Source organism: Salvelinus namaycush, chromosome 25 (assembly GCF_016432855.1).
Source record: "Salvelinus namaycush isolate Seneca chromosome 25, SaNama_1.0, whole genome shotgun sequence".
Taxonomy (NCBI): Eukaryota; Metazoa; Chordata; class Actinopteri; order Salmoniformes; family Salmonidae; genus Salvelinus; species Salvelinus namaycush.
In genome coordinates this window covers 387,700-415,472 of record NC_052331.1, presented here as the reverse complement: position 1 = coordinate 415,472, position 27,773 = coordinate 387,700, and the positions used below count along the sequence as shown (strand labels likewise).

Here is a 27,773-nt window from a genome sequence, read left to right as displayed (position 1 = left end):
AGAAAGAAAAGAGCATAGAGAAAAACAAATATAGGAGAGAAGGGGAAACAAGAGGCAGGAAGAAAGGGGGAGGGAAGTCTTAGGTAAGAAAAAAAGAGAAGAGCTGAAAAAAAGTTTTGTTTTGCGGTGGAGTCAGTCATAGATGAGGAAAACAGCTTGAGTGGATGGCTAGTTTGGAGTTGGAGAGCAGCGTGGAGGAGGAGGGGAGGAGAAGGAAACCAGTTGTTGTTTAAGGAGTTTTCCACAGCAGCCTATACTCTAGACGGACTGTTTTCATTCTGACATGTACTCAGACAGCACACGGATGGGACACTATAGATTCATTCATCAAAACACAGATGACTACTGCTACTGCCTTCACTGTGTCCAATACGGACCCACGCTGTACCAGGGAGGACCAGGGGGGTACAGACCACCACCCACACACCCAGACCACCCACAGTTGGACCTCAGAGGAGACATCAGCCTTCCTCCTTTCCCTGTGGAGCCAGAGGATATAGAACCTGGACTAGAGAAGTGTGAGAGAGGAGGTGAAGGAAGAGATGGTGGAGGGGGAGAAGGTGGAGAAGGAGAAGGTGAAGGAAGTGGTGCTAAAGCTGGAGCTGGATGGGGTGTAAGTGGTCACAGTGCCCCACAGAGGAGGCCAGTGTTCACCGGGCCGGGTCAGTACGGTCAACCTCAGCCAGGCCAGTTTAGCCCCAGCCACCCCTGGAACTACAACCCTGCCCAGTGGACCTGCCCAGCGGAGCCTGGCCTGGGTCTGAGATTCTACTCCCCTGTGAAAGAACAGTGTGGCTATGTAGGACAGGGTGGAGGTGGCGCTGCTGGGACAGGGTCCGGGACACACCCCTTCAACAGCAGCAGAAACGCATCAGCCTCATCACTCCCCCTGGACCTGGCACACACACAGTTCAGGGGTCAGCGGACCAAACACAGACAGGCTAGCTACAGCTACGGTCCTGAGAAACAGATCTGGGATCAGTCAAAATACAGGCTAGAAAGACAGGCTAGCTATAGTCCACAGGAGCAACACAGACAGGCTAGTCTCGGTTTAGAAAAGCAGGTCTGGAGTCAATCGAACCACAGGCTAGAAAGACAGAATAGCTTCAGTCCACAAGAAATACACAGCCAGGCTAGCTACATTTACAGTCCAGAAGACAAGCTGACACACCGACAGACTAGCTACGGTCCAGAACAACAGGTCTGGGGTCAGTTGAAACACAGACAGACTAGCTACAGCTACCGTCCAGAGGAACAGGTCTGGGGATGTCCTGGAGATGAACACGATCATTTGGACAGGTGTGTACCGCCTGAACAAGGAGATTTACACCCTCACATGCCAAATGGACATAGTGGTGGTGGTGGTCCCAGCCCCAGGCATGTGTACTCTCAGGGCGTCGGAGATAGAACTAACTACCAGGAGAGGACTACTAGATTAAAGGCTGGGGGAGCTGTAGGTGGGGCAGGAGTGGACAGCTGTAATGGACGACATGTCCCTGCTGGCTCTGGCTCTGTTCAGAAGACTTTCTTTTCCACTGAAGTCCCCCAGAAACAGTTGGTCAGCCAGCCCAGGCAGAGGAGTCATTGTGGGCCTGGCCTTGGCCATAGAACCCCAAGTCATGGAGCTACTGGCCCAGTGCATGGAGCCACTATAGGCAGGGAAGAGAGATTCAACCAAAGAGCCAAACAGCCAGCAAGCCAGGGGGTCAACCAGAACCAGGGAAGAGACCCAGACTCAGACCCCCAGAGACAGAGGGGGAAGCAGAAGGAAGGTCAGGGTTCAGTCCGGGAAAACCAGGGTTCGGTCTGGGAGAACCAGTGTCATGTCCGGGAAAACAAGGGTTCTGTCCAGCAGAAGGAGGGCTCGGTTCGGGAGCAGATCAGACAGGTGGTGTCAGACCTGGAGGGGGTCCTGGGTGGTCTCAAACAGGTCCACGTGGAGATGAAGGAGGTAAGAACCCTTTACTTTAGATAGCCTGGTTAATCCAGAAAAAATTGAATTGAAAGCATCCCAGTGTTGTCTATTATTTCATACTTTAGCTTGTCCATTGAGCTTTTGTCAATACTGTATGTTAACCTTGCAGTTAGTCTGGTCCCAGATCTGTGTGGGGCCATACTTGGGAACTTTTGCTTAGACCATGGTTTAAACCATTGGTATGAAATGGCTTGCTGCTAGCTTTTCTCATAGACCAACCTGGCCAAATTAGCCCCGACGCTAAGGACGGCCAGCTGATTAGATAATTATATCCGTTAACAAATTCCATCTCAGCCAATTAAAACTACTCCAGGAATCCACTGAGGTGAAGCCTAGCATCCTCCTGGCTTCACAACTTATGAAACGGATGCAGTAAAAGACACAAAATCTGATTGTGCTTTCCTGTCAATTCTGTTCCCCATGCTATTGATTGACTGGCCTAGCCTTAATAGACATTCAGATCAACAATAGAGCTATCATCATTGTCATGGATGTGCTATTAGCTGGGTTAACATATATCAGCACCATTTTTCTCCAATGTTGACATAGGCAAGCCTAGCCCACTATAGGCGAACGTTGCACGCATCCACACCAGATAGCGTCCTCCTTGCTTTAACCTATTGCATTTGGGACTTTGGTGTAGCCTACACTTCAAATATTTATAGGCCTATACTTATTGTGGTTGTATTGTGAATCAAATCAAAATCAAATCAAATGTTATTTGTCACATACACATGGTTAGCAGATGTTAATGTGAGTGTAGCGAAATGCTTGTGCTTCTAGTTCCGACAATGCCGTAATAACCAACGAGTAATCTAACCTAACAATTCCACAACTACTACCTTATACACACAAGTGTAAAGGGATAAAGAATATGTACATAAAGATATATGAATGAGTGATGGTACAGAACGGGATAGGTGCAGTAGATGGTATAGAGTACAGTATATACATATGAGATGAGTAATGTAGGGTATATAAACATAAAGTGGCATAGTTTAAAGTGGCTAGTGATACATGTATTACATAAAGATGGCAAGATGCAGTAGATGATATAGAGTACAGTATATACATATACATATACATATGAGATGAGGAATGTAGGGTATGTAAACATTATATTAAGTGGCATTGTTTAAAGTGGCTAGTGATACATTTTTACATAAATTTCCATCAATTCCCATTATTAAAGTGGCTGGAGTCGAGTCAGTATGTTGGCAGCGGCCACTAAATGTTAGTGGTGGCTGTTTAACAGTCTGATGGCCTTGAGATAGAAGCTGTTTTTCAGTCTCTCAGTCCCTGCTTTGATGCACCTGTACTGACCTCGCCTTCTGGATGATAGCGGGGTGAACAGGCAGTGGCTCGGGTGGTTGTTGTCCTTGATGATCTTTATGGCCTTCCTGTGACATCGGGTGGTGTAGGTGTCCTGGAGGGCAGGTAGTTTGCCCCCGGTGATGCGTTGTGCAGACCTCACTACCCTCTGGAGAGCCTTACGGTTGTGGGCGGAGCAGTTGCTGTACCAGGCGGTGATACAGCCCGACAGGATGCTCTCGATTGTGCATCTGTAGAAGTTTGTGAGTACTGTGCCTTCTTCACAACGCTGTCTGTGTGGGTGGACCAATTCAGTTTGTCCGTGATGTGTACACCGAGGAACTTAAAACTTACTACCCTCTCCACTACTGTCCCGTCGATGTGGATAGGGGGGTGCTCCCTCTGCTGTTTCCTGAAGTCCACGATCATCTCCTTTGTTTTGTTGACGTTGAGTGTGAGGTTATTTTCCTGACACTACACTCCGAGGGCCCTCACCTCCTCCCTGTAGGCCGTCTTGTCGTTGTTGGTAATCAAGCCTACCACTGTAGTGTCGTCCGCAAACTTGATGATTGAGTTGGAGGCGTGCATGGCCACGCAGTCGCGGGTGAACAGGGAGTACAGGAGAGGGCTCAGAACGCACCCTTGTGGGGCCCCAGTGTTGAGGATCAGCGGGGTGGAGATGTTGTTACCTACCCTCACCACCTGGGGACGGCCCGTCAGGAAGTCCAGTACCCAGTTGCACAGGGCGGGGTCGAGACCCAGGGTCTCGAGCTTGATGACGAGTTTGGAGGGTACTATGGTGTTAAATGCTGAGCTGTAGTCGATGAACAGCATTCTCACATAGGTATTCCTCTTGTCCAGATGGGTTAGGGCAGTGTGCAGTGTGGTTGCGATTGCGTCGTCTGTTTACCTATTGGGTCGGTAAGCAAATTGGAGTGGGTCTAGGGTGTCAGGAGGTGATATGGTCCTTGACTAGTCTCTCAAAGCACTTCATGATGATGGAAGTGAGTGCTACGGGGCGGTAGTCGTTTAGCTCAGTTACCTTAGCTTTCTTGGGAACAGGAACAATGGTGGCCCTCTTAAAGCATGTGGGAACAGCAGACTGGGATAAGGATTGATTGAATATGTCCGTAAACACACCAGCCAGCTGGTCTGCGCATGCTCTGAGGACGCGGCTGGGAATGCCGTCTGGGCCTGCAGCCTTGCGAGGGTTAACACGTTTAAATGTTTTACTCACCTCGGCTGCAGTGAAGGAGAGCCCGCAGGTTTTGGTAGCGGGCCGTGTCAGTGGCACTGTATTGTCCTCAAAGCGAGCAAAAAAGTTATTTAGTCTGTCTGGGAGCAAGACATCGAAGAACAGGCAACACGTAGTAAATGAATAATATGAATTGAGCTTCTTGGAGTCACTCAGACCAAAACACAGGCTATAGTATAGGCCTAATACAGAAATATGAATCACTACAATGAATGTAGGTGAAGTTACATAAACGTATACACTTAATTGTACAAGGATTTATATGCATTTTGATAATCGGTGACTTCGTCACATTTGCACTATTTTTACTTGAAGACAAGCAGTGGAAGGTTTCTCCTTAAAAATAAGCTTGCCCCAAATAGGATTCGAACTCACAGCCACCATGTGCCGACACCGTGGAGTAGATCACTTCAGTGATCACACCACCACTCCGGGTTAGCAGTATTGGGTAAATTTCTGCTATTTGACAACACCACAAGAGTCATTGCCTTTGACTTTTACAATGTCTGAATATAAAGTTACATGTTATATAATCCTCCTACTTTTTTCAGTCAAAGTACATGGATGTTTGTTAAATGGATGAGCAAAAACTTTGGTCATATACAGTATCAGTCAAAAGTTTGGAGGGGTTTTCTTTATTTTTACTATTTTCCACATTGTAGAATAATAGTGAAGATATCACAACTATGAAATAACACATATGGAATCATGTAATAACCAAAAAAGTGTCAAGAAAATCTAAATATATTTTATATGTTAGATTCTTCAAAGTACCCACCCTTTGGCTTAATGACAGCTTTGCACACTCTTGGCATTCTCCTAACCAGCTTCATGAGGTACTCACCTGGAATGCATTTCAATTAACAGGTGTGCCTTGTTAAAAGTTCATTTGTGTAATTTCTTTCCTTGTTAATGTGTTTGAGCCAATCAGTTGTGTTGTGACAAGGTAGGGGTGGTATACAGAAAATAGCCCTATTTGGGGAAAGATCAAGTCCATATTATGGCAAGAACAGCTCAAATAAGCAAAGAGAAACAACAGTCCATCATTACTTTAAGACATGAAGGTCAGTCAATACGGAAAATGTCAAGAACTTGAACTTTTCTTCAAGTGCAGTCGCAAAAACCATCAAGCTCTATGATGAAACTGGCTCTCATGAGGACCACCACAGGAAAGGAAGACCCAGAGTTACCTCTGCTGCATATGATAAGTTCATTAGCGTTACCAGCCTCAGAAATTGAAGCCCAAATAAATGCTTCACAGACTTCAAGTAACAGACACATCTCAACATCAACTCTTCAGAGGAGACTGAGTGAATCAGGCCATCATGGTCAAATTGCTGCAAATAAACCACTACTACAGGACACCAATCAGAAGAAGAGACTTTCTTGGACCAAGAAACATGAGCAATGGACATTAGACCGGTGGAAATCTGTCCTTTGGTATGATGAGTTCAAATTTGAGATTTTTGGTTCCAAATGCTGTCTTTGTGAGACGCAGAGTAGGTGAACGGATGATCTCCGCACGTGTGGTTCCCACCGTGAAGCATGGAGGAGGAGGGGTGATTGTGTGGGGGTGCTTTGCTGGTGACGCTGTCTGTGAATTATTTAGAATTGAAGGCACACTTAACTGCCATGGCTAACACAGCATTCTGCAGTGATACGCCATCCAATCTGGTTTGCACTTAGTGGGACTATCATTTGTTTTTCAACAGGACAATGACCAAACACACCTCCAGGCTGTGTAAGGGCTATTTGACCAAGAAGGAGAGTGATGGAGTGCTGCATCAGATAACCTTGCCTCCACAATCACCCGACCTCAACCCAATTGAGATGGTTTGGGATGAGTTGGGCCGCAGAGTGAAGGAAAAACAGCCAACAAGTGCTCAGCATATGTGAGAACTCCTTCAAGACTGTTGGAAAAGCATTCCTCGTGAAGCTGGTTGAGAGAATGCCAAAAGTGTGCAAAGTGGTCATTAATGCAAAGGGATTTGCATTGTTAATTTTTTTGTTGCATTTTGATTTGTTAACACATTTTTGGTTACTACATGATTCCATATGTGTTATTTCATAGTGTTGATGTCTTCACTATTATTCTACAATGTAGAAAATAGTAAAAATAAAACCCCTTGAATGAGTAGGTGTGTCCAAACTTTTGACTGGTACTGTATGCAAAAGCCGTTTTGAATCTTGTATGATGTCAGGAGCCTAGTTAAGGAAGTATATTGTCACACTCCACTTAGACCATGGGTAACAAATTAAACCAAGCAGTTAGCCACATGGGCAGATTGTTAAATCAACAATCTGCCTCTGGTGGCTAAATTGGATGGTGGCTCTACCATTTTAAGGTCTCTGATAGGTTGTTTCGTTATTTTGTTACAATATGTAGTTATCTGATCAGCTGGCCATCCTCAGCATCGTGTTGAAATTATTAAGCCTTATCATTTTGAGTTCTGTCCATCTCATTTTCCATTGACTGTACTTACAAGCCCTTGAAGTGTTCCAAAAACACATGTGATCTCACACTGAGTATACATTAAGAATACCTGCTCTTTCCATGACATAGACTGACCAGGTGAATCCATGTGAAAGCTATGATCCCTTATTGGTGTTACTTGTTTTTCCACTTAAATTAGTGTAAATGAATGGGAGGAGACGGCTTAAAGAAGGATTTTTAAGCATTGTGACAATTGAGACATGAATTGTGTGTGTGTGTATGCCATTCAGAGGGCGAATGGGCAAGACAAAAGATTTAAGTGCCTTTGAATGAGGAATTGTAGTAGGTGTCAGGCGCACCGGTTTGTGTCAGGACATGTAACGCTGCTGGGTGCGTGCTCAACAGTTTCCCGTGTGTATCAAGAATGGTCCACCACCCAAAGGACATCAACTTATTATTAGGAAGGTGTTACTAATGTTTGGTATAATCAGTGTATGTGAAATTAATGTGATCACTTGTGAATTGTTACAAAAACATGTTGTTTTCACACATTCATCTGTAAGTGAGGACCCAGCAATCATTTTGATGGATATGTTTTTAATGTGTTTATGATGAATTGTAATGAAAGAATGGTATGAGTAAAATAGACATAGCATGACAACAATAGTGAGAGGAGTTGACTGTAATGTACTCAGAGATCAGAGGACGAGGCTATGTAAACCTTAAGTCCATGTATACATTTCAGCAGGGTCTATGCTTACATTGACATTTGAGATAAAGCAGACACAGATCAATGGATATCCTCTCTTTCTCTTTATGTAATGGTACATGCCATTTAAATTACATTTGCATTCAGCTTTGTTGAAAAAAATACATTGCAGGCTGATATGGAACAAGATAGCATTGCTTGTGTTTCACATCATTTCTTGTGGTTGCATTGATTTAAAGCTATTCACATTAACCTTTTGGCTAAAACCTGCCGCTGGAATTGGTAGAGACACAAGCAGCACTTTAAAGAGCCTGTCTTGAGACAAGTTCTGAATTATGGTTTGCTTTTATGGTGTCCATATGCAATAGGGCTGTAATATACTGTACCTTGTAAAAAACATTTTGAAAGCCTTTCATGGTAAAATAACTCTTAGCTCTTAAGCGGCAATCAACTGACATGTCATATCATAATGTAGTATAATGTAGTGTTCATTAATGTAGTATAATGTATTAATATACAGTGTTTTAGTAATGTAGTATATTGACTATGTATTGTCATTTAGGTGGTCGAACAGATTGATCTGCTGACAGCTAACATTGACCTGGAAGAGGAAGAGGGATCATGTAACAGTTCCCCTCATGGTGGTGACGCCCTCCCCAACCCCAGAGACTGCAGAGGAGTCCTGATGTATCATCAGAAGAATCGTACTGGAGAGCAGATGTATACCCACAAGATAAGGACTGTTGACCTGAAGACTAATGGAGACCAGGGATTACTGTACAGGGACCCTGACCATACTGTCACCATACAAACTACCTCTCCGTCCCATGTCCTCACCGCATCAGTCATCAAAACCAACCGGATTGGGGTCACAGCCCTGAGCCCCCTGAGCCCGAGCCCTTCCAAAGACTCCAAACAGGAAAGACGGGGGCTCAACAAAGATCCTACTATACCTGGCCCTTCCAGAGACATAAACCATGTGACCCAGACCCCTGGGCTAGAACAGATCCCCTCCCTACCCCTACCCTTACGGACTCACACCCCTATCCCCACAGCCATGGTTGGATACAGTGTCCCGTCTCGTAGGAGCCAGAAACCGCCACTGTACCCCCACCCCAACGGACGGGTGGAGAGGCTTAATAAGGGTCTGGCTCCACCACCCTACCCGGCCCAGTCAGCCCTGCCGGTCCTGCCCCACCTGGCCCAGCCACCCTACCCTACCCACCCTAACCACCCTGCCCTGCCTCCCAGTGCCCTGAAGACACCCCCATACCTGGAGAAAAGCAGACCGAGCTCCAGCATGGTGTGAGGGGACAGCCTCACTTCCGTGGGGGCCGGGAACATATAGGACAAGGACAGACCTACACTGAGAGGTAGTCTGAGAGGGACTGACCAGGACAGCTCGTGGTAAGTGTGTTTGTGTGTGTGTCTGCTTATGTTGTCACTCGGGTTCTGGTGATGGGGGAAAAACTCTATAAAGTTATATATTGGGATATTATTTTTTATTTATTAGTATTTTTTTACCCCTTTTTCTCCCCAATTTCGTGGTATCCAATTGATAGTTACAGTCTTGTCCCATCGCTGCAACTCCTGTAAGGACTCGGGAGAGGCGAAGGTCGAGAGCCGTGCGTCCCCCGAAACACAAACCAGCGAAGCCGCACTGCTTCTTGACACAATGCACGCTTAACCCGGAAGCCAGCTGCACCAATGTGTTGGAGGAAACACTGTTCACTTGGCGACCGTGTCAGCGTGCATTGTGCCCGGCCCGCCACAGGAGTCGCTAGAGTGCGATGGGACAAGAACATCCCTGCCGGCTAAACCCTCCCCTAACCCGGACGACGCTGGGCCAATTGTGCGCCGCCCCATTGGTCTCCCGGTCGCGGCCGGCTGCGACAAAGCCTGGACTCAAACCAGGTTCTCTAGCGGCACAGACAGCACTGCGATGCAGTGCCTTAAACCTCTGCACCATTTGGGAGGCCTCTGGGATATTATTTTTGATGATAGATCGTATTGTTTTGACTATATCGCAATATAAATTTGGCGCTAGATTGCTGTACCTGCACTAAAACTCCAGTATTTTTTCTTCATAGCTTGTTCTCCATCTTCTTTTTAATAAAGGAGCCAATTAGTTTTCAGCACTTTTATTTCCATGAATGATCAAAACTCGTTTTATCATGGCTCTCTCTTCTCTCTCTGCAACAGACATAGGTGAGCATTAAAATCACAGTATTGAATTGAAATACATATAGAATTGTGAGAATTGCAATAGATATCATATCGGCACCTAAGTATTGTGAGAATATCATATCGTGAGATCCCTGGCAATTCCAGTCCTAATGGGTTCCTTCCTAATGGTTCTGATTCATGACTTCAAAGAAATAGAGAGCAGGCAGCTCGTGGATTACACAACCTGGCTGCTGATGTACAGATGTAGGATCTTAATTTGATCACTTTCCTGCAATGCAGGAAATGTAAAACGAGTAGTTTTGTTGAGATCTAAAAAGGTTTCTGTAGTTTGTAATTCCCACTTGGAAATTTCCAACCTGATTTTCCCTTACCAAAAAGGTATCAACCCCTACAAAAATGTAAATGTATTATAATCCACATAACACATAACTGGCTCAAATTAAGATCGTTCATCGATGTACGTGATGCATGTACGTCATGATGGTAGTATAACAATTTGATTATACAAAATAATATTTGAGCAGCTATATTTGTGAAAATGCCAGATGATTGCTTGTATGTGTGTGTGTGTGCCTGTGTGTTTGTGTATCTGTGTGTCTGCTAATGTTGATGTCACATGAGTTCCCACTTCTCATTATATCTTAGTCATCATGACTTCAGAGAAGTGGAGAGTAGGCTGGAGTTGAATCATTTCTTGTAACCAGACACTGCCATCTGAGATTGATAGTGGAAACAAATGTCACTAAGTATTTATAGGATAACAGTCATGACTCAATATATATCTGAGCATTGCGGGACTACAAAATAACTCCCTGACACATTTATCTTACTATCATTCACAGAGATAATATTTATAAAGATTGTGTTACACATGAAAGATCTAATTGACCACCATCAAACATAAAAAATTAAGAATTCCAGAACACGTGCATTGTCTAAATTAGTAGATAAGGTCCCAAAAAATACAATATTGTTCGATTTGGTAAAGAAGCGTGAAAATTGCACACTTTTATAATTTTTAACACTTAACAACACCTGATATAATGCCATTCATCAAAGCCCTGGGTCGGTATATAACGCCCCCTGTAGGCCAATTGTGAAAATGCATGTAGGGTACTAGGGGTAACTAGCCCCCTCTAAGAACAATGTCTAGTTGCTGACACAAAAAAGCGACGTTTGGGGAAAAAAATTGGTATGTGGATGAAAGTCATGCTTAGTCAAATAAACTACAAAGGGAAATAAATGGATACTGTTTACATTTTTTTTTGTTATTTCATAAAAAGTAGATTTTTTTAAAGTACCGGGGTAACTGCCCCCCTCCCCCCGGAGGTGCCAGTTACCCCGGTAGAAGATTATGGCATAGGATTTCACACAAGTGTGTTAAAAACCATTTCATTCTTTAGTAAGTAATACTTAAAACCTAAGTACAGTTGTCTTATTTTAATTATTTAAATAAAATATGGGGGGAAGTGGTGTTGCACATGTCACCATTAATATTCGCACTATGGGGAGATTTGATGTAAAGTCCCTTTTTTTAACTCACCTGCACATTCATTTTCTTTGTTCTTTCTTTGTTGTTAATTTTCGATACAATCCATTATGTACAAATGCACTAAATATTATTTGAATAATGCAATATTTTAAATCCCAGCAGTCTTTAAAATGATATTCAGGAGCAAAAGGTTTTCAATAGTTGGAATATAATATTGGAATGGAATATAACCAAAACCATTAAATCATTTTTGGAATATAACATTTCATACAATAACTTAACTAATTAACTCAGTGTAACATTGATGTGGCAACTCTCTTATGCTCTGCTATTGCACATTTCTAAATTGTACATAGGTCCCAAATAAAGCTATCCCCAGTAAAATTGGAGCACACCTCATGAGCCCACCAATCCAGTCCCCACCTGTGACTGAAAACAGGGGGAGAGATGCCAATTGAAAAGCTCTCTTAAAAACGTAGCTAGCTATCTACCTACATGACATAAAATGCTGTGTAAAATAGCTAAAAGGTTATAAAGTAACATTAACTGTGAAGCTATCAGTCACTAGTGGAAACATTTACAACTGCAATTAAGTTATGTTATCTTTTGAATGTATTTTACCTCAGACGATCTGATAGTAAGGTTGCTAGCTAGCACTCCTAGCAGCTTATGCTAACTAGCTAGCTGGCTAGGATTTTCTGCTACTGAAGTTGCTAGCTAGCAAGTTAGCATAAACTAGCAATAACTGGGCTAGTCATTTTCTAAAAGACAGGTAGAAACACATTCGTAACATTCGTAACACACTGGTCACGACGTGGCCCTTAGGGGGTGTATATCATGGCTCCCCCCCTCTCACTCTCCCCCTGGTAGAAACTACCATGCAGTATTGAGGGAGAGAGTCTACCACAGAGCTGCCCAACCTTCTTCCTGGATATCTACCGTCCTGTGGGTTTTCAGTTAAACCCTAATTTATCACACCTGATTCCACAAATCTTCTGCTCAACAAGACCTTTCTAGCTGAATCAGATATGCTAAATTAGGGTTGGACTGAAAACCTACAGGACAGTAGATCTCTAGGAAGAGTGCTGGGCAGCCCTGGCATACCAGAACAAAGGCCTTCTCTTAGTTCAAAACTCCTAATCCCCAAAATGGGAGAATTAAACAATATTTCTACTTTTGAGAATGTGGGAATGGTCCGTGGACACTTAACTTCTAGTTGGTCCCAATCCCGGATCCGGGAGCACCCTCATCAGTAAAAAAGCTGACTAGCATAGCCTAGCATAGCGCCACAAGTAAATACTAGCATCTAAATATCATGAAATCACAAGTCCAAGACACCAGATGAAAGATACACATCTTGTGAATCCAGCCATCATTTCCGATTTTTTTAATGTTTTACAGGGAAAACACAATATGTATTTCTATTAGCTAACCACCATAGCAAAAGACTCAACCGCATATTTTCACCATTTTTTTACCGCATAGGTAGCTATCACAAATTCGACCAAATAAAGATATAAATAGTCACTAACCAAGAAACAACTTCATCAGATGACAGTCTGATAACATATTTATTGTATAGCATATGTTTTGTTCGAAAAATGTGCATATTTCAGGTATAAATCATAGTTTTACATTGCACATCACAAATCTAACCAAAGCAGCTAGAATAACTACAGAGACCAACGTGAAATACCTAAATACTCATCATAAAACATTTATGAAAAATACACGGTGTACAGCAAATGAAAGACAAACATCTTGTGAATCCAGCCAATATTTCAGATTTTTTAAGTGTTTTACAGCGAAAACACAATATAGCATTATATTAGCTTACTACAATAGCCTACCACACAACCGCATTCATTCAAGGCAACGTTAGCGATAGCGAATAAACCAGCAAAATATATACATTTTTTCACTAACCTTCTCAAACTTCATCAGATGACAGTCCTATAACATCATATTACACAATACATATATGGTTTGTTTGAAAATGTGCATATTTAGCGGTACAATTTGTGGTTGAACAATGTGAATACGTAGCCAAACTGCACAAAATTATCCGGATATATTTCTGACACTCACATCATCTAATCAAATAACTAATCATAAACTTTACTAAAAAATACAGGTTGGACAGAAAATGAAAGATACACTAGTTCTTAATGCAACCGCTGTGTTAGATTTTTTTAAATAACTTTAGTACGACATACAGCTTACGTTATAGCGAGACAGCGCCCAAAATCAGGGCGGAATATACGTCTAAACATTTTCGACAGAAATACGAAATAACATCATAAATGGTTCCTACTATTTGATGAGCTTCCATCAGAATCTTGTACAAGGTGTCCTTTTTCCAGAATAATCGTTGTTCGGTTGTAGAATGTCGTCTTCATCTGTCGATTTAGCTAACAAAGCTGGCCATGCGGCACAGAAGTGGCCAACTCACCATAACGCATAACAAAGAAAATACCGAAAATCGCAATAAACTGATATAAACTGATATAAGTCGGTTTAATATAACTAGTTTATGATGTTTTTAACACATATATCAAATAAAATCAGAGCCGGATATATCTAACGTCTATAACGAAAGCTTTTCAGAACGCAATCCTGAGGTCCCTCTCGCGCCAAGCTGAACGGTGAAAAGACTAGACCCACCGTTCCAAGAGGTCTTGTTCGGCCTCAGATAGAGCTATACACCCCATTCCAACTCTCACTGCCTACTGACATCTAGTGGAAGGCGTATGCAGTGCATGTAGACCCATAGATTCCATGCAAATTAATAGGCTGACCCTGGAACAGAGCCCCCGATTTCAGATTTCTCACTTCCTGACAGGAAGTTTGCTGCAAAATGAGATATAATTCAAACGGTTTTAGAAACTAGAGAGTGTTTTCTATCCAATAGTAATAATAATATGCATATTGTACGAACAAGAATTGAGTACGAGGCAGTTTAATTTGGGAACGATTTTTTACAAAGTGAAAACAGCGCCCCCCCTATTGAGAAAAGGTTTTAAGGGACAGTTATGATGAGTGTGTTTCATTTGGTGATCTCACGAAGGACAGGAAACACACATAACTGTATCTTTTAAAGTGTACATTTTCCCAGCTGTCAGGTTTACATCTAAATATTGTGAAACATATGTGATTAAACATGAAACTATTTGTGAAAAGATGTAATGTCATGTTAACCTTCTAAATCAGAGTATGGATTTTCATATAAAGATGAACTAGCCAGTGGCCACACCCCGTGAGCCCAGACATCACATTAGGCAGAGTACAGAGTATAAAACACCATCCTACAAAATATGCATTAAGTCAGAGAACGCCGGGACAGAGTCCCCACGTTGGAACGGCTAAAATTTTATAGGCCATCGGAGACCATACAGCTGTAGTTATGGCTACACTTCTGGAAATGGTTCAACTCTGAGACTATCGATCACTACAGAATAAGAGCAAATCTTAGACATATAATTACTGGTCTGCAGCTAGAAATTATGTAAGTCTAGAACGAGAATACCGACAACCGCCGAAGCATTGATTCTATAAGAACATTTCCGAATGGTACTCTGAAGTATCCATTCTAACCACCTACAACTACGAAAGACATTGTGACTTCTGGGAATGTTAACCAGAGACTCTGATGAACTCTACAGGACAAACAATTATTTTCTACGGAGAGACAACAACAACATACGGGCGTAAATATATACATTTAAATTATTCTCGAATAAGCGGCCATTCATGTGCAAAGGATTAACATTTCAATAATTATAATTATCCACTTGGTGTAGTGAATCCGTTTTGTCTTTCTCGCTCTCTCAGTCCCCACCCTTTTCCCTCGTCTACCAAGCCGTCATATCGGATTCGTCCGCTGGGACTTTTTCTTTGTCTTCATGTAGTAACTCAAATATCTACTGTTTGTTTGTTATGTAATTCTGTGTGATTATTTAGTTAGCTAGTAAATAAATAATAAGCCAATATGTATATTGCTGATTTATTATGGAAACTAGGGTTTGTGCAGATATCCAAGGGTTTGCGACGTTCAGTAATGAGAACTGATGAGGTATTAATAATAATTCATTAATAAGCGACTGTTTTGATAAGATATGAAAATATCTGAAGAGTCAATTCGGGAATTAGAGACTCTATAAAAAAAATCTGTGGTGCCCCGACTTCCTAGTTGTCACGCCCTGACCTTAGTATTCTATGTTTTCTGTATTATTTTGGTCAGGTCAGGGTGTGACGAGGGGGGGTATGAATGTTTTGTATTGTCTAGGGTTTTTGTATGTCTAGGTGTCTGTGTGTAATCTAGGCATATGTATGTCTATGGTGGCCTGAATTGGTTCCCAATCAGAGGCACCTGTTTATCGTTGTCTCTGATTGGGGATCCTATTTAGGTTGCCATTTTCCAGTTTGGTTTGTGGGTTATTGTCTATTAGTAGTTGCATGTCAGCACTCAGTGTTTATAGCGTCACGTTTTGTGTTTATTCTTCATTAAAAGAAGAATGTATTCCAATCACGCTGCGCCTTGGTCTCCTCACTACGACGAACGTGACACTAGTTAATTCAAGTTTACATGATTAGTTTAATCACGTAATAATAATTACACATAGAGGATTGATTTGATAAAATAAGTCTTCACATTTAAACCTTGTGTTGTCGTAAGGCTAAAAAATGACCTGCCACTATGTTTAACAGCAGAGAAAACCACCTAAATTATATTTTTTCAACTTGAAATTTGATGACTTTTCCTAGAGTGACCCCAACATTAGAAAAAGTGAAACATCGCCTTTGTTCATATTTCCATGAAAGCTGTACACGACCAGGGTACAAAGATTGTCTTAGGGTCATTTTTGATCATCATTTGATCATCAAAATCCTTTACACACCACAAAAACCACAAAGACACACACACACACACACAATGAGAAATGTAGATTGTGTGCTACTGATTGAACAAAACTAAAACTTTCTTGTGCATGTGCAGCATCTCCCCTCCATGACCCCACACATAACATAAGTTCACAGACAAAATAAAAACAATTTCAGACAAAATAAAAACAATTTCAGACTAAATAAACATTTCTTGAAAGCATTGTTTACTAATGGGAAATGCAGTCAGAGGCTATGAAGGTGCTGCAGATGACAGTCCTCCCAGTTCTCTCTTTGCTGAAGCCATGAGTGCACGTTTCAGTGCCCAACAGGTCGTAGATCAGATTTTTTCAGATGTCCAGGAGGAACAAGAGAGCAATGATTTGGAAGAGGAGGAGGTATCTGAAGAAGAAAATGGGGAAGAATACAACCCAGAGCACGATGCATCATCTTCAGATGAAGAAGAAATCCCCCCAAGCTGAAAGAGAAACATTTTTGTCAAAGAACAGCTAAATAACATGGTCCTTGTCACCATATGACAACCAGGGCAGGATGGCAGCACAAATGTCATAAGGATGACTCCAGGGACCACAAGACATGCAGTTGCCCATGCCCAGGACATTGCCTCAAAATTCTACATGTGCATCACACCAGCCATTGAAAAAATCATCCTGGAGATGACACATTTGGAGGGTTTCCGTAAACATGGAGATAACTGGAAAGGATGGATGAGATTGACCTAGGGCTGCTAATCTCAGCTAATCTTAGCGAGTGTGTATATGTCCCTAGGCGAGGCTACATGTAGTCTCTGGGATGCAGATAGTGGAGGGGGCGATTTTCTGTGCCACGATGCCACTGAAAGTCTTTCACACTTTCTCAAGAATGCTACGATTTGATAACTGTGAGTCAAGACCTGCAAGACGTGTGAATGACAAACTGGCAGCCATAAGAGGTCTGGGAGAAGTGGGTGGAGTGTCTGCCATACCTCTACAACCCTGGGCCTGAAGAAACAGGAACAGAAACTGGTTCCATTCAGAGTTACATTTTTATTTTCATATCTGTAATGTAAGTGATTTTCACTGTTCATTTTATTATGTATTGCTGTAATATCATTGATTTATGTGATTGTTTTCTGTGACACTGATACTAATTACTGATAGTAATCTCTTTTGTCAAAAGGTCGCTGTCCTTTCCGGCAGTATATGCCCAGCAAGCCAGCAAAGTATGGCATCAAGATATGGGTGGCCTGTGATGCACAATCCAGCTATGCTTGGAAGATGCAAGTCTACACAGGGATGCCGTTCAGTGGAGGCCCAGAGAAGAACCAGGGGATGCGGGTTGTGCTTGATGTGACAGATGGACTGAGGGGGCACAATGTCACATGTGACAATTTCTTCACCTCTTATGAACTTAGCCAGCAGCTCCTGAAGAGGAAGATCACAAAGTTGGCACAGTTAGAAAGAACAAGCCTGAGCTCCCCCTGCACTCCTCGCAACAAGGGGGAGAGATGCCTTCTCATCAAAGTTTGCCTTCACCGCCACCACCACTCTAGTTTCTTACCTCCCAAAGAGGAACAATAATGTGGTCCTCCTGAGCACACTGCACAAAACGGCTGAGATCAATGATCGTGAGGGCAGGAAGCCAGCCATCATCCTGGACTACAACCACAACAAAGGAGGAGTGCACAACCTGGACAAGGTGATTGGAATTTACAGCATCAGGAGGATGACTGCCCGCTGGCCCCTGGTTATCTTCCATAACATCATTGATGTGTCCTCATACAATGCCTTCGTGATATGGAACAAGATCAACCCTACCTGGATGCCTGATAAGCGGAACAAGAGGAGGGTGTTCCTGGAACAGCTGGGAAAGGCACCTATAACCCCACACATTCAAAGAAGGGAGCGCCTCCCCCGCACAGCAGCCTCTGCAGCGCTTGTGAAAGCTGTTCAGGGGACTGACTCCTCTCCTGATCCACCTGAGGCTGCAGCTGGGGCAGGCTAGAGGAGGAGTTGCCAATTCTGCCCCCAAAGAATGACTGTAAAACAAATACTATGTGCTGCACATGTGAGAAATACATATGCAAAATCCATGAACACACACTTGCATACTGTCCTACATGTGCTAATTAGAGTTGACTGATTTATGTTCTTTGCGTTTTTGTTTTGCATCTATTACCTTATTTTATTATATTTATTGTTGTTATTTATACATCTTGTGTAGGGGCAATGGTTAAAAAAATGGGAGAATACTTTTATTTTGTAGTTGAATTTCTCATTGTACAGTATATAAGAATATATCACTATGTTGCCAAAAAAGTTCAAGACTGCTATTGTTTCCCTTCAATAAAATGCATTCAAAACTACTTTCTGCACATTTCTGCTACTTTCTTAGGCTAGTGCTATCTCTTGCTAAAAAATGTTTACACCTATGTTTACACCTATGCAGTACCTTTAGCAATAATAATAATAATTGTAAACCTCTACTTTAGTAAAGAAAACCCAGATATTCACAAAGTTTGTGATGAATGACAGGTTGTTTCTTCATGCGAAATAGATTTGTGGTTTAAAATTCAATTTAAGCGGCTTTATTTTAGGGGTTGAGCGAAGGCGGGTCATTTTTTACCCTTCGGACAAGGGGAGTGTACAGAATGTTAAGACTACACTTAATGATAGTCACAGACACGACACACTCATCCAACAATTTACAAGAAAATTATCTTTTTTTTTTATCGAAACAAGTGGATTATTTATCTTAAGGCATTCCTACTTGTATATTTAAAAAACAATTATAGATCTTACTTCATTGGAATATATTCTTTTAAATAAACTTATCACAAAATCATTTTGTTAAAATATCTCCAAAAGTTGTGATGACACAGAGGACATTTTTTGTTGAGCAAGAGCAGTGGCAGCCAGGGAAAGTGATCTTAATGTGAATTACAGGGGTGGAGGTAAGTTACCCCAGGGGGCTAGTTACCCCCTAGTACCCAAACTTTATTTATGTTTTGAGTCAACGCTTCCCCTGTGTTTGGTTTACATGGCCCCTAAATAGATTGAAAGTGTTGTATTGGTTTGGGGAACACATTCCATAAACCAACACCATAAGGCTTTTTTATTTAATTTTTACTTATGATCGCAACTGATGAAAAACCATAAAAAATTGTAGTAACATTTTTATATTTTCACTGTCACGTGTGCTCCCTCTCCGGCCTCTAGATTACCAGGCTGCTCGTTATGGCGCACACCTGTCACCATCGTTACATGAATCAGCGCATAATGACACTCACCTGGACTCCATATACCTACCCTATATATGTCACTCCCTTTGGTCCCTTCCCAAGGCGTCATTGTTTCTGTTCTTGGGTCATGTCTGTGCGTTGTTTGTGTTACGTGTTTGTTTAATTTATTTATAAAAAAACTCACTCCCTGAATTTGCTTCCTGAACATCGTTACATTCACTTTTTTTAAAACTTTTTTTTTTGTTAAATCTGTAATGACACTATAGCTGGATATATTTATTTGAACATATCCTGGCTTTTTGTAAAGGTTTTGTGATCTTAACATAAAGGGATTTTGTTAAAATGGGTTACCTCTCTCCCTGCTGGACACCAGATTTCATGTCACATTTCTTAAAAGTGACATAGTATTTAAATAATATATGATTGTAAGCCGTATGAAACTTGGTATTTAATACACCACTTTAAAAGTGAAAATATCAACATTATACTGAGTTTTCTGATAGTTTTTCATAATTGTTGCGATCATGAAGGAAAAAACAAAGGCCATGTGCTGTTGGTTGATTGAATGTATTCCCCAAACCAATGCAAACATTTAAAGCTATTGTTGGGGCCATGTAGACCCAAAATGTCAATACAGGTAAATGCATACTCACAAAGGGTGCTACAGGCCAACCTGAGGCTTGGCTAAAATGGCAATATATGAGTTTTTTTCAGCACGAAAAGTTATGTGTCAGTTTTCACGCTTCTATACCAAATTGAAAAAATGTCTAGCTTATCAACTGGACTAAAAAGAAAAGAATGAGAAAGAAAGAAATAGTGAAAGTGCCCTTTTGTGAAGATACTGTACTTCCCTCTTGTGCAGAATATGTGTAACTGCAATCAAATTTTTTTCTGGCCCGTGCCTTGTGTCTGTGAGTTGGGCAAGCACAATCTGGTTTTAATCATAAAGCCTTTGGACAGATGTCAGAGCAGAAGGAGGCAAACCAAACACTAGCTTGTTATATTTGAGATGGTCACATAAACATGAGCAGTTCTAGACATTGTTCAACATGGCGAGAGTCAAAGACTGTGGGGATATAAAAGAACAGCTTCCAGGGAGAAAAGGCCTGTGACTTCTGGTTAAAGCTTTGAAAATAGGCTTTGAAATAATGGAGAAGTAGATAGATTTTTTTGTAGAAATGGTTTCATGTAAATCGCTTGTAAGTACACAACTATGGTTATTTTCTACGCAATACATTTTGCAGTGTTAAACTAACACTTACAGTAAAGAGTGAATTTTAACACCATCTCAGGCTACATATGGTGCTAGTCTACAGTGTAAAAAGTATTCTGATTATAGTGTTAATGTTGAGTGTTAACATAACACTTTGCAATGTAAAAAATGAACACTGCAGTACACTTGCCAGTGTTACTGAAATATAACACTATGGGGTAAGTAACACTCACAATGTTATTTATATTCAACACTAGTGTTGATCTAAAATTAACTCCTAACTCCGATAGTCATTATAGCCAAACAGTTCTATTTTTGTTTCAACAGACCAGAGGACATTTCTCCCAAAAGTACAATCTTTGTCCCCATGTGCAGTTGCAAACCATAGTTTGGCTTTTTTATGGCAGTTTTGGAGCAGTGGCTTCTTCCTTGCTGAGCGGCCTTTCAGGTTATATCGATATAGGACTCGTTTTGCTGTGGATATAGAAACTTTTGTACCTGTTTCCTCCAACATCTTCACAAGGTCCTTTGCTGTTGTTCTGGGATTGATTTGCACTTTTCGCTCCAAAGTATGTTCTTCTCTAGGAGACAGAACGCGTCTCTTTCCTGAGCGGTATGACGGCTGCGTGGTCCCATGGTGTTTATACTTCAAATCAAATTTTATTTGTCACATACACATGGTTAGCAGATGTTAATGCTTGTGTAGCGAAATGCTTGTGCTTCTAGTTCCGACAATGCAGTAATAACCAACGAGTAATCTAACCTAACAATTCCACAACTACTACCTTATACACACAAGTATAAAGGGATAAAGAATATATACATAAAGATATATGAATGAGTGATGGTACAGAACGGCATAGGCGAGATGCAGTAGATGGTATCGAGTACAGTATATACATATGAGATGAGTAATGTAGGGTATGTAAACATAAAAGTGGCATAGTTTAAAGTGGCTAGTGATACATGTATTACATAAAGATGGCAAGATGCAGTAGATGATATAGAGTACAGTATATACATATACATTATATTAAGTGGCATTGTTTAAAGTGGCTAGTGATACATTTTTGATCAATTTCCATCAATTTCCATTATTAAAGTGAGCTGGATTTGAGTCAGTATGTTGGTAGCAGCCACTCAATGTTAGTGGTGGCTGTTTAACAGTCTGATGGCCTTGAGATAGAAGCTGTTTTTCAGTCTCTCAGTCCCTGCTTTGATGCACCTGTACTAACCTAGCGGGGTGAACAGGCAGTGGCTCGGGTGGTTGTTGTCCTTGATGATCTTTATGGCCTTCCTGTGACATCGGGTGGTGTAGGTGTCCTGGAGGGCAGGTAGTTTGCCCCCAGTGATGCATTGTGCAGACCTCACTACCCTCTGGAGAGCCTTATGGTTGTGGGCGGAGCAGTTGCTGTACCAGCCCGACAGGATGCTCTCGATTGTGCATCTGTAGAAGTTTGTGAGTACTTTTGGTGACAAGCCGAATTTCTTCAGCCTCCTGAGGTTGAAGAGGCGCTGCTGCGCCTTCTTCACAACGCTGTCTGTGTGGGTGGACCAATTCATTTTGTCCGTGATGTGTACGCCGAGGAACTTAAAACTTACTACCCTATCCACTACTGTCCCGTCGATGTGGATAGGGGGGTGCTCCCTCTGCTGTTTCCTGAAGTCCACGATCATCTCCTTTGTTTTGTTGACGTTGAGTGTGAGGTTATTTTCCTGACACCACACTCCGAGGGCCCTCACCTCCTCCCTGTAGGCCGTCTCGTCGTTGTTGGTAATCAAGCCTACCACTGTAGTGTCGTCCGCCAACTTGATGATTGAGTTGGATGGCCACGCAGTCGTGGGTGAACAGGGAGTACAGGAGAGGGCTCAGAACGCACCCTTGTGGGGCCCCAGTGTTGAGGATCAGCAGGGTGGAGATGTTGTTACCTACCCTCACCACCTGGGGGCGGCCCGTCAGGAATTTCAGTACCCAGTTGCACAGGGCGGGGTCGAGACCCAGGGTCTCGAGCTTGATGACGAGTTTGGAGGGTACTATGGTGTTAAATGCTGAGCTGTAGTCGATGAACAGCATTCTCACATAGGTATTCCTCTTGTCCAGATGGGTTAGGGCAGTGTGCAGTGTGGTTGCGATTGCGTCGTCTGTGGACCTATTGGGGCGGTAAGCAAATTGGAGTGGGTCTAGGGTGTCAGGTAGGGTGGAGGTGATATGGTCCTTGACTAGTCTCTCAAAGCACTTCATGATGACGGAAGTGAGTGCTACGGAGCGGTAGTCGTTTAGCTCAGTTACCTTAGCTTTCTTGGGAACAAGAACAATGGTGGCCCTCTTGAAGCATGTGGGAATAGCAGACTGGGATAAGGGTTGATTGAATATGTCCGTAAACACACCAGCCAGCTGGTCTGCGCATGCTCTGAGGACGCGGCTGGGGATGCCGTCTGGGCCTGCAGCCTTGCGAGGGTTAACACGTTTAAAGTTTTACTCACGTCGGCTGCAGTGAAGGAGAGTCCGCAGGTTTTGGTAGCGGGCCGTGTCAGTGGTACTGCATTGTCCTCAAAGCGAGCAAAGAAGTTATTTAGTCTGTCTGGGAGCAAGATATCCTGGTCCGCGACGGGGCTGGTTTTCTTTTTATAATCCTTGATTGACTGTAGACCCTGCCACATACCTCTTGTGTCTGAGCCGTTGAATTGCAACCCTACTTTGTCTTTATACTGACGCTTAGCTTGTTTGATTGCCTTGCGGAGGGAATAGCTACACTGTTTGTATTCGGTCATGTTTCCGGTCACCTTGCCCTTGTTAAAATCAGTGGTTCGCGCTTTCAGTTTCGCGTGAATGCTGCCATCAATCCACGGTTTCTGGTTTGGGAATGTTTTAATAGTTGCTGTGGGTACGACATCGCCGATGCACTTTCTAATGAACTCGCTCATCGAATCAGCGTATTCGTCAATGTTGTTGTTGGACGCAATGCGGAACATATCCCAATCCACGTGATCGAAGCAGTCTTGAAGCGTGGAATCAGATTGGTCGGACCAGCGTTGAACAGACCTGAGCGTGGGAGCTTCTTGTTTTAGTTTCTGTCTGTAGGCTGGAAGCAACAAAATGGAGTCGTCGTCAGCTTTTCCGAAAGGAGGGCGGTGAAGGGCCTTATATGCGTCGCGGAAGTTAGAATAACAATGGTCCAGGGTTTTACCAGCCCTGGTTGCGCAATCGATATGCTGATAGAATTTAGGGAGTCTTATTTTCAGATTAGCCTTGTTAAAATCCCCAGCTACAATGAATGCAGCCTCAGGATATGTGGTTTCCAGTTTACATAGAGTCAAATAAAGTTTGACTCTGTGTCAAGTTTGACTCTTTGACTCAGTTTACATAGAGTCACTTGCATACTATTGTTTGTATAGATGAACGTAGAACCTTCAGGCTTTTGGAAATTGCTCCCAATGATGAACCAGACTTGTGGTCTACAATTTTTTTTTTGATGTCTTGGCTGATTTCTTTTGATTTTCCCATGATGTCAGGCGAAGAGGCACTGAATTTGAAGGTAGGCCTTGAAATACATCCACAGGTACACCTCCAATTGACTGAAATAATGTCTATTAGACTGTCAGAAGCTTCTAAAGCCATGACATAATTTTCTGGAATTTTCCCAGCTGTTTAAAGGCACAGTCAACTTAGTGTATGTAAACTTCTGACCCACTGGAATTCTGATACAGTGAATTATAAGTGAAATAATCTGTCAGTAAACAATTGTTGGAAAAATGACTTGTGTCATGCACAAAGTAGATGTCCTAACCGACTTGCCAAAACTATAGTTTGTTAACAAGAAATTTGTGGAGTGGTTGAGAAGCTAATTTTAATGACTCCAACCTAAGTGTATGTAAACTTCCGACTTCAACTGTGTATCATAAGGCCTTACTTTGATAGCCTAGCTTAACCCTAGTGTTAACAGTGTTAGGAATCTCCTAGTTTACATGCCACATCAAGCCTGCTAGTCACATTATGCTGGCTTGCAAAGTGGTCCTATTGGAATCTAACTAGAGTTAGAATATCCAACAGTTGGAATTTTAATCACAAGCAGCCTGCACTTAGAAGGACTGTCAGACCACTTAAACTGGAACAACCATTTCACTAACGGGTCCAATAAATCTAATTGACTAATTTGATTTGTTTAGAAAAATTTATGTTTATTTATCTTTGTGTAGTTTTTGATTAATTAATCAATGTACTGTAAGTGCAAAAACACAGATATGAAAAACAATCCCCCAAAAATAGACTTGCAGTAAAGCATGCTGGGAAATATGATAATGATGAGTCTAACAAAAGTAGCTATTTGGACATAAATGATGGACATTATCGAACAAAACAAAGATTTATTGTGGAACTGGGATTCCTGGGAGTGCATTTTGATGAAGATCATCAAAGGTAAGTGAATGTTTATAATGTTATTTCTGACTTCTGTTGACTGCACAATATGGCGGATATCTTTTTGTCTTGATTGGGCTCTGAGCGCCGTACTCAGATTATTGCATGGTTTGCTTTTTCCGTAAAGCTTTTTTGAAATCTGACACAGCGGTTGCATTAAGGAGAAGTGGATCTAAAATTCCATGTATAACACTTGTATCTTTGATCAACGTTTATTATGAGTATTTCTGGAAATTGATGTGGCTCTCTGCAAAATCACCAGATGTTTTTGGAACTACTGAACATAAAGCGCCAATGTATACTGAGATTTTTGGATATAAATATGAACTTTACTGAACAAAACATACATGTATTGTGTAACATGAAGTCCTATGAGTGTTATCTGATGAAGATCATCAAAGGTTAGTGATTAATTTTATCTCTATTTCTGCCTTTTGTGACTCCTGTCTTTGGCTGGAAAAATGGCTGTGTTTTTCTGTGACTTGGCGGTGACCTAACATAATCGTTTGTGGTGCTTTCGCTGCAAAGCCTTTTTGAAATCGGACACTGTGGTGGGATTAACAACAAGATTACCTTTAAAATTGTATAAGATACTTGTATGTTTGAGGAATTTTAATTATGAGATTTCTGATTTCTGTTTGAATTTGGCGTCCTGCACTTTCACTGGCTGTTGTCATATCGATCCCGTTAACGGGATCGCAGCCATAAGAAGTTTTAACACCCCTTGACTTTTTCCACATTTTAGTGTTACAGCCTGAATTTAAAATTGATTAAATTGATATTTTTTGTCACTGGCCTACACACAATACCCCATAATGTCAAAGTGGAATTATGTTTAATAATTTTTACTAATTCATAAATAATGAAAGGCTGAAATATCTTGAGTCATTAAGTATTCAATCCCTTTCTTATGGCAAGCCGAAATAAGTTCAGGGAGTAAAAGTTTGCTTAACAAGTGACATAATAAGTTGCATGAACTCTGTGTGCATTAATAGTGTTTAACATGATTTTTTGAATGACTACCTCATCTCTGTACCCCCACACATACAATTGTCCCTTAGTCGAGCAGTGAATTTCAAACACAGATTCAACCACAAAGACCAGGAAGGTTTTCCAATCCCTCACAAAGAAGGGCACCTATTGGTAGATGGGTAAAAAAAAAAAGAAGCAGACATTGAATATCCGTTTGAGCATGGTGAAGTGATTAATTACACTTTGGATAGTACAACAATACACCCAGTCACCACAAAGATTACAGGCATCCTTCCTAACTCAGTTGCTGGAGAGGAAGATTTTTTTTCTCACAGAGTTTAATGGCTGTGATAGGAGAAACCTTGTTGTTACTCCATAATACTAACCTAAATGGCAGAGTGAAAAGAAGGAAGCCTGTCCAGAATATTCCAAAACATGCATTCTGTTTGCAATAAGGCACTAAAGTAAAACTGCAAGAATGTGGCAACGAAATTAACTTAATTAATTATAATTAACTTAACTATGTACTGAATACAAAGCATTATGTTTTGGGAAAATCCAACACAACACATCATTGAGTACCATTCTTTATATTTTCAAGCATTGTGGTGGTTGCATCATGTTATGGGTATGCTTGTCATCGGCAAGGACTAGGGGGTTGTCTAGGATAAAAAATAAACTTAATAAAGTTAAGCACAGGCAAAATTCTAGAGCAAAACCTGGTTTAGGCACTGTATATCATTAATTTAAATTACCATTGACCATTAGTTTTATTGTAGATTGCAATTTTAAGTGCTGTGTTGTTGTCTTCCTCAGGAGCCCTGACGTGGTGAAGAGGTGACTTCAGTCAGTGGTGGACACAGAGACAGAGCTTGGCCTGAAGATGGGGGTATTTCCAAGGGTGAACGCTCTAGACAGACAGGAGGGGAAGGGGATTCCACATTACAGAATGAGATGCACAGACCTGAGACACACAGTATGCAGCAAGCACTTCAACCTAACATATATAACTTAAAACAGCAAAAAGACACATTTCTGATACAAGTTGGACAATAAAGTAATATATTCATAACTCAACCCTACTTGAATTATACACCGAAGGTTATCAACCAAAGAATCTGTAGAAAAATGAGAATTGATGTTGGAAGTTATATGATTATACTATCTATATTCATGTTTATAAATGTTTATTTTAAAATGTTCATAGATATTAGAAAATTGTACTGTCCGAAACATCCAAATCGAAATACTTCATATTGACAACTGAATGTCTTACATTTGTTACATTTGTGTATGGATTAAAAGACTACAATGACCTAATAATGGACATTGATTTTGATTTGAAATGTTTTATGTTCTGTTATGGCACCAATGGTAGTCTGTCTCAGTATGTTTCCTCTCCACTTGACTCTCTGTATTTCATGGCACTAGGGTCTAAACTGCCTTTGACTACATCCCAAATTACACCCTATTCCCTATATAGTGCACTACTTTTGATCATAGCCCTATGATGGGAGTCATTTGGAACGCAACCTGTATGTCTCTTGCTGTCTTTATGCCATGGCACAGACTACTGTGTGTTGGAGCCGTCTGCACGTAGGCCTGCTAACCTCTCTGTATCTCTGTTTATTTAAGTCTTGTCTGAGAGTTTCACCAATTCTCTCCCAGATACTCCGCCCCTACTTT

At 41.6% G+C, this 27,773-nt stretch overlaps 1 protein-coding gene across 1 annotated transcript; it reads left to right on the top strand.

The window, feature by feature from the left end:
- Positions 1-27,387, top strand: LOC120020057. The gene is made up of 3 exons (XM_038963493.1): positions 1-1,951; positions 8,247-9,091; positions 26,904-27,387. The coding sequence occupies exons 1-2, from the start codon at positions 284-286 to the stop codon at positions 8,991-8,993; spliced, it is 2,415 nt and encodes an 804-aa protein (XP_038819421.1). The 5' UTR covers positions 1-283; the 3' UTR covers positions 8,994-9,091; positions 26,904-27,387.
- The last annotated feature ends 386 nt before the right edge of the window (positions 27,388-27,773 follow it).

Excerpts from the sequence above, each read along its gene's own strand:
- LOC120020057 (XM_038963493.1), top strand. The coding sequence starts at position 284 with ATGTACTCAGACAGCACACGGATGGGACACTATAGATTCATTCATCAA. Across the intron at positions 1,952-8,246 it reads TCCACGTGGAGATGAAGGAG|GTGGTCGAACAGATTGATCT; the intron begins GTAAGAACCCTT and ends ATTGTCATTTAG.